This window comes from Molothrus ater, chromosome 1, assembly GCF_012460135.2.
Source record: "Molothrus ater isolate BHLD 08-10-18 breed brown headed cowbird chromosome 1, BPBGC_Mater_1.1, whole genome shotgun sequence".
In the NCBI taxonomy this organism is placed as follows: Eukaryota; Metazoa; Chordata; class Aves; order Passeriformes; family Icteridae; genus Molothrus; species Molothrus ater.
The window spans coordinates 8,248,453-8,260,810 of NC_050478.2; the positions used below are offsets into that span (position 1 = coordinate 8,248,453).

Sequence of the window (12,358 nt, forward strand, 5' to 3'; positions counted from 1 at the left end):
TGTGCAGCAACCCCCTTTCTCTTATGTCCTTTACAGTATTTATTCATCCTCTCCCTTTTTGCAGTTCTTGCTTTCAAGAAAAAAAATTCAGATAATCCCATCCTATACTTATCAGCAAGGAGTGAAGAACCATAGCCCTACACAGAATGAGTTTTCTGAAGACAGAACAATGCTGGCTGCTGAGCAGTGATGGCCCCTCTCTGACAGTATTCTGGGACAGAAGGGCTCAAAGGGACACAGGGTTGTGGCACTGAGTGGAGGAGATGTAGGACACCTGTCCCAGTGCAACAGGTAAGGAAGAATGACAAGAATGGCAAAGAATGACATCACATTCAGAATGGAATTACTCTTCCCCAAAAGACAAACAAAAGAATATACTGTGGCAACTGTGTTTATGGTGTGCCAGTTGTGGTTATTCTCCTTCCCCTATAAGGCATAATACAAAAAAAGAGCTAAAAACACTTAAATTCTAACTCCTCAGTCCTCAGGAAAAAGAAAAAAAAGGATCTTTTCTTCCCTTCAGGTTTTAATCTTCCTTTTTGCCTATAACCAGCTACTTTTGCCTCTGACTTCCAGTCCCTTTAATACTTAGTCTGATCTTCTTGATTACAGATCATGCTGTGATGTTTTCAGGTCAAGCCAAGTGACATTAGTGAAAGATTTGCTCTCCTCCAGCAAATGAGTTGGCAGTTATGAAGCAAATTAAATTATTGAAGTGGCATTAGAAAGCAGGAAGTGCTCTCTACGATGTTGATGTCCTTCCTTCTCATGAAAATGGAAGCAGTTTCCTTGCTTATGAAGTTAAAATTACACCAAAAACCACTTCAGAAAAAGGAACTACAAATTAACCAGCACACCCAGTATAACCATAAAGGTCCCTAGCCAAGCACCTTTCATTTTTTTGGAGTTAATTCACAGTTCTACCCTGTCAGGTGAGCTCTCATGACAAAACCTTCCTTCTACTGCCACCTGTACCTATATGGAAAAAATAATCCAAAATCATGTGCTCAAAGGTATCAGCAGTGAAATTCCAGTGTTATTTCTTCCACTCTCTCTCATGACTTCCAGAGTGACAAGTTCACATATTCAAAGATGAAGCCCATAATTTTTCACTGAAAAATATCCTGCTATTGGAAAATAGTAACAAAATACTGGTAATTCCAGTGTAAGAAAGAAAAAAAGACTAAAAAACCCATAAAAAACTAAATAAGGAGGAAAAAAAACCCTAACTTTCTACAAGTCCCTGTAGTCCATAATTAGCATAGTACATATATGCAGAATTAACAAAATCATTTTGCACTTTGCCAGTTTTATGTGTTTTAAAAAAACCCTCATCAATCTACTACTTATTCTAAATTGAAGCTTTCCACTGCCAGAAGCTCGTAAGAACCTTTTCTTCAGAAATACTTCTAAAGTAGAACTAACAGGACATCATCTCACAGATGACTGAAAGAAAAATCTGAAAAAAATCCAAAGCAGAACACTAAAAATTACCCACACCACTGATAGATACAGAGCAACAAGCAGAAGGAGAGAACAGAACTGTAACAGAATCTGCAAGTCAAGATAAAAGTTTTTTTACAAGAATGTAAGATTTTTAAAGAAATGTTTTATTCAGTCCTCATCCAAAGATGAATATTTTGTTGTAAGAATGAAGCATCTATGCTTCATAATACTAAATACTTTCACAATATGGATGAGTCACTCACCTTTACCACAGGGAGATCAAAAACTTCTCGAGATTCTCCAACTTCTGGATTGTCCCCATCTTCTGAGATAATATGTGAGGCCAGTGCATTGTAAGAAACTTCCTTTGCTTTCCCAGCTTTCAGAAGTTGGATAACCTAAACCCAAGAGAGGACAGGGAGAAGTCAGCAATTTTTAGCAACTTTTATTTGAGAAAAACATTATTGCAAGAAGACACTGGATGGATGAATGAATATGACCTTCTCTCTTGGCTGCCCTCCTGTAGGTGCCAGAACTTTTCCTGAAGTTGCCAAACACATTTAAAATCTGTCAAAAGCTTACACCTCTTCTATGTTTTCATCATTGCATCTGAAGAGCTACTTTTCAAAATAATTGGTGATGGGGTAGGAATTGGGAAAATGTCAAGGTTCTTCCAAAACATGTATTCCTCAAAAAAGATATTAAAACAATTTTCCTTCATGCAGGGAAGGAAAGGTCTTCTCAGTGTTTGTTTTTGCACAGGGTAGCTCTGGAAGTGTTTGAATATACTTTAAAATAAGAAGTTGAATTCTAAGGACTAAGTGATTTTGATGAAATACAGAAGAAAAAAACAACAAGTAGGACTCATGCTCCCTAAATTAGTACCTTCAGGAGCTGGAAATGCCTCACTCCACTGCTCTGCCCTGAGAATGGAAAACACCTCCCAGCTACCAAAGCACAGCTCACTCCCAGTTTGCAAGAACCAAATAGCAGGTGCTGCTTCAAGAGTTCAGCATTCTCTCAGCTCTGCTCTAGAGATCTGTGTGATGAACCCAGCCCTGTGCCCCAAAAACCAGAACTTTCATTTAAACTAAGAAGGTAACAGAGAGGTAGTGGGGTGTAGAGGGGAGGAAGAGAAAAATGATTTAAAATATTACAGTCTAAAACAGTTCAAAAGTTAAAAATGCCATTTAAGATCATTGTTTCATTGCCCTTTGATTTAGAATAAAGCTGGTGTGATGCTCATCTTCCAAAACCTGCTAGGGACAGATGCCTGTCCCTGCAAACCTGCTGGGGACATGCCCTTCAAAACAGACTGCTCTGCCCACAACAGTGAACAGCAGAGAGCAAGGCAATGCATTCATCAAACAAAGTATTAATTCATTAATCAGTCCTTAAGCAATTATTCCCCACCCTGTACACCCACCAGGACAAAGAAGCACTGAAAAACAAACTCTCAAAACAGCATCAAGCTATTTTATAAAGCATTTCTGCCAAGCAGAAAAACAGAGATAGAAAAATCAACACTTAATGAGGAGGCAATTTTGGCACTTCCTGACAGAAGTATCTGACTTTAAAACTCCATTAAAGAAAATAAAAGTCAACTTTTTTTCTGCAATGGATGAATATTACCAAAAGAAATACTCTAAAATAACCAAGCAAATTGATCATGAGCTTGCTGTTCTTCTCACCAGCGCCAGAAACAGGAGTGAATGTTTCCATTTTGCACACCAATCCCCTAAACCATGATACACCTTCCTTCATGAAATCCAGTTAACCATAAAGAAACACAGGATGCTATCACTCCAAAGAGAAAAGCTAAATCCAAATGAAGCACTTTTGAAAACAGAAGGTATTTAAGAACAGTCTCAGCACATGAGCTCCTTGTCTCACACAGCTCCCCCTGAGTTACAATCCCATTCAACTGCTCATTTAGGGGAAGGCTAAAAAAAGGAGTGAACGTCATGAAAACTGAGAACCCAAATCTGACAGCATCACAAAGCAGCTATGAATAATGTGCTAAAAGCATGATTTTTTTATATCAAAACAATATTGCATTACAATATTACAAAGCATCTGCTTATACAAAAAGTTACACTAATTTCATGTAGTCGAAACATTATAAATATGATAGATAATGCATTTGATTATTTTATGTGTCATGAAAAAAGACTCTTCCTAATTTAGCTCACATCAACTTCAAAATTCCTCTCAGAATACACAACTTCTTCAGATTAAGTAGTGCCTGGACTGAAAAGTTGTACTGGCACAACTAAAGAACTCATTTACATTGCTATCAACCATACACCTGTAACTAGAAAACATAATGCTGAAAAGCCTTAATATGAACACTGTAGAAATCCTGCATTTTAAGTATTGGTTTATACCCATTAAATGAATTTATTTTGGGGGGAGGGGAGAATTAAAATTTTATCTTGCTCTCTCCCACTAAAATCTGTGTTGGAAGAAACAAGAGGAATAGTTCAAAATTAAGAAGATGATGGGCATATAAAAAATAAACAAGATAACCAAACCCCAAATATCCTGTTCAAAGACCTTGTGCTGCATTGCATTACTTTTTATCTCTTTCTGAAGGAAATACTGATTTTAACTGGTGTTTCCAAAACATGATGGTTTGGGATTTTATGTTTGAGGAAAGCAGGAAGAGCATTTATTAAAACAAAAAGAGGAGCTGACATCTACTGATCACCCTCAGTAAGGTGTGAGGAGCAAAATGCACCCAATGGAATGGAATGGATGTGAAGTTGAGAGCCAGCCTCACTCTCCTTCATCTGCCAGAGAACATCTCAGCACAATTCCAGACTTTTGCTTCCCTTCCAATTTATGCTGCACATGCTTTAATAGGCAGCAGGTATGCAGTTATTCACCTGAAAATTTTTTTTTTCCTCTTAGTCTTGGATTTGTTTTGATTAGCATACTCACTTGTGCTAGGTCTGTTTAATATTTATTACAGTAACTGGTTTTCTGTGAAACCATTTAGAAATTTAAGCTGATCAAAGTGTGCTCCTCCCGAGAAGATGAAGGAGGAAAAAATCAAGTTGGCATCCACTGGTATATGAAGCAGTAAAAAGTGCCAAAGATATTTGTATTTTTATATCAGTCATGGGACAAATTTCACTCTAAGAACTGTTTGAGTTTGATTTACAATTCCTGCACTGTGTCTTGGCTCAAAACACACCTGATAAATGCTCCTCACTCTCGGGTGCCCCAGGAGGACACCCACAGGAGGGTGTCCTGGTCTCAGCAAGGGTAAGAGTTAATTTGTTCTCAGTAGCTGCTACAGTTCTGTGTTTTGGATTCAGAGTGGGAATAATGTTGATAACACACTGATGTTTTGGTTTTTGCTAAGCAGTGTTTATCCTAAGTCAAGGACTATTTTTTTGTGTTATGCTCTACAAAAAAGGCTGGGAGGGAAACACAGCCCAGACAGGCGACCCAAACTGGCCAAAGGGATACTCCACACCAAAGCATGTCATGCCCAGTATATAAACTGGGGGAGTTACCCCTAAAAAGGACTGATCTGGAGTCAAGAATGAAGTCTGGCATCTGTCAGTGCACGGTGAGCAATTGCATTGCACATCACTTGCTTGGGGTTTTCTTTCTTTCCCTTTTTCTCACCATTATTATTTACCACTACCATTGTACCTTACCTGGTTTTCAACTACTAAACTGTTTTTATATCTCAACCTGTAAGTTTAATTTTTGAATCTCCTCCCCATTACACTGCACAGGGGTGGGGGTGAGAGAGCAGCTGTGTTGTCTCTAGTTGCCAGCTGGGCTTAAGCCTGTACAGAGGATTCTCCCAGGAGCTGACCCTGAGCTCAGCCCAGCCCAGACCAGCTCAGCTCAGCTCACCTCTTCACACTGACACCTCTGTCTCCCAAGCCAGGCAGAAGAAAATTCAGTGCACTGAATCAAAGCCCTATGACAATGACTGTGACTGCAAAGAAGAATAAAATTTAACATGAGAAAGAAAACCAGCTTAAGAGAATACTTGTCTACTTGCTCTATGGGAAATCTGCTCATTGTCCTCCCATGTCAACCCACAACTAAGAACAGGCTTTTCAGGACTACTCCTATGACAAACGACAGCAAGAGTGCTACAGGATTTTTGCACTCCTCCTCATACACAGACTAACGTTGCTGCTGTAGGGTTTTTCAGTAAGTACAGGAATCTGTTATTTGAGTGCTAAGCCACTATTAAAAATTTTATGTGTAAAGACTTAACGCCTAAAGAACTAATTTTTATATCTAGAGACCTGTCTAAAGAAGTTTGCACCCTGATCTTTAACTGTATTCTTCCTAGACTGTATTTCTTTTAGCACAATAGGAATGAAAACCATCTGAACAGGCCAGTGCCTATGTCTCCAGGTCACTTACAGGCATCCGAGGCTCAGTGAGTGCCAGGACAGGATGCTAAAGGAACCCAGCGCTGAACTAAGACTTTATTGCAGCAAATACCAGAGAGGCAAAGGCTTTAACTTCAGCGTGAAGCATGCAGTAACCTGCTTGCAGGAAGCCGCTGTCCTAAGGCTCCGTAGGGCGCACTTCAAACACCTGTCTAATTGGACACGACACAAAAACTTTGTTTCAACCACCTCCGCCCACCACGAGTGTTACAGCCAGGCCACCTGCGTTACCCAGGGCGCTGCCAGAGGGGCGGGCGGCCCCCGGCCTGAACTACAGCAGCACCTGCGCCGGGCGGCCCGGGGCGGTACCAGGGCCGTGCTCGGGGCCGCGCCAAGGCGGGAAGGTCTGGCTGGGAGGGAAGAGCCAGTCCGGCCCCCCGTGACGAGCCTTCCCCATGGCCTGTCCCCGTGTACCCGTACGGAACCGGGCACAGGGAGAGGCCGGGCCTGCGGAGCGCTCGAGTCGGGAGGAGCGGCGGCCACTGCCCCCGCTGCCCGCCCGGCCCGGCCCGGCACAGGAAGTCCCTCCGCCCGCTCCTCCTCCGCTCAGGCGGCTCCGGCGGGGCCTGCGCGGCGGGGCCGCGGCTCCCATGGCGGCGGCGGCGGGGCTTCCCGCGGGCTCAGCCGGGATCGGGGCCGGGATCAGGACCGCGATCTGGACCGGCCGCCTCCCCTCCCCCCCCGGCCATCCCTCACGGTCCCTCCGTGCACGTTCCCCCCACTCCCGCCCTTTCCCCGTGAGGCGGCGCGAGCCTCGAGCCCGCGCGCGGCAGCCGGACGATTCCACAGTGCCCCCCCCCCCGTCGAGATAGTGGGGGGAGACGGAGGGGAAGGCGGGAATGATCTGAAGGGATGACCCGGTACCTTGGGGTCGATGTCTCCCACCACGAAGAACTTGACGTCTTTGAACATCTCCTCCGGGACTTTCAGCTCCTCCTCGTCGTCCGCCAGCATGGTCCCGGGCGGCAGCAGCGGGCGCTCCCCCCTCTGCCCGCTATTCCCCCGCGCTCGCGGCAAAACCCGCCGGGGCCCGGGTCTCTCCCGTCCCCCTCCCCCCGCAGAGCCGCCGAACCGCGCGAGCAAGGCGCGCGCTGCGGGACACACCATCCCCCGCCGGGACGTAGGGGGGGTGGAAGGGGGAGGGGAGAGCCGCCCCCACAAAGCGGCTCCCCCCGCCCGATCAGCCACCACGGCCGCTGCAAGGCCGCGCCCGCTTCTGATCCACAGGCGCTATCCCTGCTCCTCCCTCTTTCCCCGAACCGGACCGGCAGACAGCATCCGGGTCCGGAGCTCCCCCCGCGCGGGATGGAATGGACTCGCCCCGAACGACAGAGGCGGGCAGCGGGGATACCCGGCCCCGCCCATTGCCGGGGGAGGGAAGGCAACTGCCCCTGACCACGCCCATTGGGTCGCCCAAGCCACGCCCCTCGAGGCCCCGCCCCTCGGCCCCGCCGTGCGGGGATGCGGGCGATGGCGGCGGGGCCGCTCAGCCGGCAGCGGCAGCCGATGGCTGTGGTGTGTATTCCAACAGCCAGCTCTTCAGGGAGCGTGCCGACTGCTCCCGAAATCATTGCATACAACCGCCAAAGTGGGGAAAGACCTATAAGGTCATCGAGCCCCACCGAAATAAATTATTTTCCCTCAGAAACTGCAAAGCATCCATCTACATTGATAGTGAAGTGTTCCCACCTAAAGGGGGATGTATCTTACCTAGCTATTTTAAATAACAGAAAACAATAATTATCACTCTCTATAAGTTTGAGTCAACAGAAAGAAACAAGCACTTTCAGAGCCTGCTTCATGTTGTATATTTTAAACATTGCTGCATTGATAAGGATGTTTAAAATATAAATATTAGATAATATAATCGTATCTAACAGGCATTCTGCTTTCCAAAGTTTTGAACCTCCTCATAATACTTTGATGTGGACAATTATTCCCTCCCATACTTAGAGCAATGCTAAGAGATGGCATTGCAAGACTTAGTGAAATAAAAATACAGGGCATCTACTATTTCCCTCCTGCCTGCAAGGCCTGTCTCACTTTCTTTTCTTACCTATGTTATTCTTGAAACTATGGTAGAAACTATAAATTGGTTTACAAGTAATTTATTTACTTTTACTGGATAAAATTTTACTGGATAAAGGCTTCACCCAGGTCCCCTGGATCTCCACATGACACCGTCTCCTTTCTACTCCAACTATGAAGAAATACCCAACCTGTCACCTGTTCTTTTTCCACCCCAGAAAGGATATTTAGTTGAAAGTTTTACTGTTTTGTCCACCCTCCCAATGAAATTTACTTTTTAAAGTGAAAATCAAACTAAAAAGCCCTTAACTTTTATATGGTGCACTTTTTTGTAGTGGGGCAGAAAAAAAGTAGAAATAACCATCTGCTTTTAAATCCACTTAGCCCTTTCTTTCAACAATTCATATTCTCATCTCACTTTCCATCTTTTCTAATAACCCTTGTTTAGGATAATTTTATTCTGTGCCATGTATATCCTAGACTGTCTTTGAAAAGAAGGATAGAAAGCTCCGCTTTCCTTTATAGCCACTCTCCAGGCTGCCGTGCCCAGCCTTTGCTTGCTTAGTTCCATAATTTTCGCTCTTTCCAACTCCATCTTTGATCCATTTTGACTTCTTCACACTAAACTGAACTACTTTGACCAAAATCTTCCTTCACCTGCAGCAAAATACGTTTTGTATTCTTCTTGATCTATCAGATTTCATTAACACCACTGCTTCCTGAGCTTCCTTTCCTCCGTTGGATTTCATTGCCTCTGTAATCATCTGCATCTTCCAGCACTGGTAATTTTCACTTCTTTTCTTTGATAAATATAGCTATCTCTCACGTTTCTATTCCACATTCTTCTCTGAGTTCTTTCCTCTTCCTGATGCCATTCATTACTTAAATTCATCTTTCTCAGTGTGATCCCTGAGAAATTGCCCTTTCCCATAGGAATACTTTCCTTATATTTAAGTCCCTACACTATCACATATTCCAGCTCCACACAAAGAAAACCAAAGTTTTGTCCTCCAAGGGTTTCTCCTCTTGATTTCCCTTCTCTGCCTATTTTTTTTTTAATTCTTTGAATTTTTTCCAGAGTCGCATAATTTTTGGTTCTTTGTACAACTCCAAGATTACAAGTATTTCAAAACAGGAGTTATGCTAACACTGGCAAAAAACATAATGCAAACAACATGCACACATTGTTCATTTCATTGCCCTTTCCCAAACTTTCAGCTGAAGTTGCAGCTATTGCATCTTGGATCTCCCATTTGTTCATGTCAGAAAAATGTGAGATGAATTTGCTGTTTTAAATCACAACAATTAGAAAATTCTATAGAAATATAAGGTCAGAATACTGTATCAAATCGTTGAAATTCACTATAAAATTAATTTTTTACAAATAAAAAGTACCCATTCATAAGAGTAATTGTAATTATCCTTAAGGGTAAATTGTTTTAACTAATTATGATAAAAATCCAAGAATAAAGTGTGGTTCCATCCACAGTATAGAACTGTAATGAAATATGAAAAAAGAGGAAGAATTAACTATAACAGGTTTACCAGAAGAAAACTGTTTTATAAATTCGGTCCTGTGTAGCAAAGAGAAAATTGTTGTTGCCCTGACCTGAGATGTGGGACATGGACTTTTGGGTCTGTCCTCCTCTTCCTGAATGGAGTAAAAGTAATTTGCTGAGGCACAAGGTAGGGGTGGCCACGGGATGCCTAAATCCTCTGGGTGTTCTTTAACCACAGAGCTTTCTATAGAAAAGGGAGGAACGAAACCATCCCACCCTCCCTCCCCCAAATGAAGCAGCTCCTGGCCAAAGCCCCAGGAAAAAGCAGAGGAGAGCAGGAGGACTTGGAAAATCCTGCCCAACTGGAGCAGATGCCAGGCAGGTGACCAGCTGTGCAGCACAGTCAAAACACACATAACAGAGTTACCATTATGTGCCATGAAACAATGCACAGCAACAACTCTACACAAAACCTGCCTTAAAGCAGTTTAAACACTTCTAATGGCCCCAGAAAGAAATTTTGTAGATCTCACTGCTGGATTGCACAGAGATGTTGTTGTATTATCAGCAGTGCTGCTAATCTTCTCACACAGAAATAGCTTTCTTTATTCAAATTTTTTCTGTCTTCAAAATGACCACTCCCAGAAGAAAAGACTGCTCCCATGAGTCACAAGTTTTTTCCCTTTAAGGACCTTCTAAATAAGCAGTGGAATTAGATTAATGAAAGTATTTTTTATTTCTTTATGGATTTCATGAGTCACCTGTCAAGAAATTATTTAAATCCTAGTAATTAGACTATTTCTAACAAAAATGAATAGTTCCAGTTTTTGTATCATGTGTTTGATCTTGTTTCCAGACCATCTGAGCAAAAAACGAGTTGGAAAAAGTGTGATTTTGAACATGAAAAATATGTTATTGAAGAAGAAAAATATCCCCTGGATTTGCCAGAAATAAATTCTGGCCTCTGCTCACATGTCAGCAGACAGAAATAAGTCAGATCAGTGGGCTGGTCTCAGGTGTAGAGCAAAGTGCTCGCCTGTATTTAGCCTCGATGCATTTGTCAGGCTGTGAGGTAAAGCTCATCTGCCAAGCTGAGTGACAAAGTGACAATGGAAGGAGGGGGAGCCCAGCTTGTCTGAAGCTGCTTCCAGCCCATCCCAGGGACCATCAGCCCACCTTAGGGTCCATCTCTGCAAGCCAGAGGAGCACAGGGCAGACGGGGCGATGGGAACCCAAACCAAGGTTCCACACAGAGCCTCCAAGTGTCCCCAGGCAGAGCAGGGTGAGGCCATTGGAGCTGTCCCTGCTGCTGGGAGTGCTCTGAGCTGATGTGACCCTGGCCATGTACAGTGTATGTCACCACCAGAGTCCACAATGATGTGAACAGCACATTATCTGTGCCAGAAACACTCCTCTGATCTCTTAACTACAAGAGCTCTGTACAGAGAATTTCATGAGCATGTTTCCAGAAGAACTGTGATCTAAATTTTGTATTGGGTGCTGCTTGCATGAGTTGAAAGCCCACCAAGCTGACAAGATTTGTGCATGCTTACATAAATGCCTTATTTGTGTGCACAAATGATTATATGAAAAATTCATATGCACCTACAGTATCATATTTAGGTGTAATTTCTTGTGAAAAAACAACAGCTTGGGTTTTTATTTGTAGTTAATTAAATTTGAAGCTTAGATTAAATTGTGTATTTGTTTTACTCCTGTGAGCAGAAGGCTTTCTGAGTCCTTTGTTAATAATACATACTTCTTTGGTAGCAGCTGGCTCTCTAGATGTTACTTTTCCAACAAAATATATCTTCACAAAGTACCCAGCATTTTACAGAAGCTGATGTTAGTTTCAGGGTGCGTGGAAAGTTGTTGAAAACCCCCAAAGACATGCTGCCTGCATTATCTCCATTCCCATTTCCTAACGTGAATAAGATCTGCTTTTTAATCAGAATCAAAATGTGCAAAACAGGTACACAGAGGGCTCTGTTTTGGCTTGAGCTGTCTGTGTATTTTTCCTCCTTCCTTCAGTGGGACTGCTTGCAATGGCAAATATGATTTATAATTAAAAACTTTCTTATTATCTGTACAGCAACACTGAATCCTAAAAGGCTCCCTTGGAACTGGTAGTTTCATTTTCGATTCTCTTCTAATTCCAGAACTGCATTGAGAATCCCTTGTCATTTGCTTGACAGTTTTCTTTTTTAATATAATAGTCACTTTTTTTTTTTTTTTTTTTTTTTTTGCAAGTGCCAAGTAGCAAGTTCTACCTTTACTATAACTGAGCATAAAGGAGCTGGGGGGGGAAATGTTTTGATTAGCACATCTTAATGTAAGGATGTTTTTTGTCAGAAGTGAGACATAATGGTAAAAGAGGGGATATACTTCTTTGTGTTACCTGCTAAGGAATGTGAAAGGTTCATTCACCTTTACAAATAAATTCTTTCTATCTTTCCCTCAGACTGCCAATAACCACCTCTATATATGAAATTACATACATATTATATATATATATATATATATATGTATGTATGTATATATATACAGGTAAAATAATATAACACTTTCTTAATGAGTTTTGGACCTGATTGTATTGCACCAGGAAAGAAGAATGCAAGTCTTCCCAGTGACCTTGGAAAGAACAAATAATTTGCCAGAAATAAAATGTGATACTATAATTTCTAGACTCCATTCTTTGCACCTCAAGAGAAGTACTTGCTTCTGCTCCAGCTAAGGTACCTACCAATTTCTGTGTATTTTCTGAGTTTGAGAAATATGGTGGGTAATTATCCCTGTAGCCCTTCTTTGTAGCTTGTCAAGATTAACATCATTTACAGGCCTTCCATTGGGATAAATTAGTATCAGCAAAACAATAGAGAATGCAAATTTTCCTTTGAGCCCGGGCTTTCATTCATGCAGATTTGAAAAAAGCTAATGAAACACAAAGTAACCAAA

At 42.5% G+C, this 12,358-nt stretch overlaps 1 protein-coding gene across 2 annotated transcripts in view; it reads right to left on the reverse strand.

The window, feature by feature from the left end:
- PAXIP1 (PAX interacting protein 1) overlaps positions 1–6,846 on the reverse strand; it is a 31,022-nt gene extending 24,176 nt beyond the window's left edge. The window contains exons 1-2 of one of the 2 annotated variants that reach the window (XM_054516733.1): positions 6,741–6,846; positions 1,710–1,844 (exon numbers count right to left, since the gene is read on the reverse strand). In XM_054516733.1, the coding sequence (XP_054372708.1) occupies positions 1,710–1,844; positions 6,741–6,830 (225 nt within the window). In that variant the 5' untranslated portion in view covers positions 6,831–6,846. Of the gene's footprint in view, positions 1–1,709; positions 1,845–5,847; positions 5,891–6,740 lie in introns of those variants that run through there. The other variant, XM_054516740.1, reaches the window with a different exon arrangement.
- Positions 6,847–12,358: the final 5,512 nt, after the last annotated feature.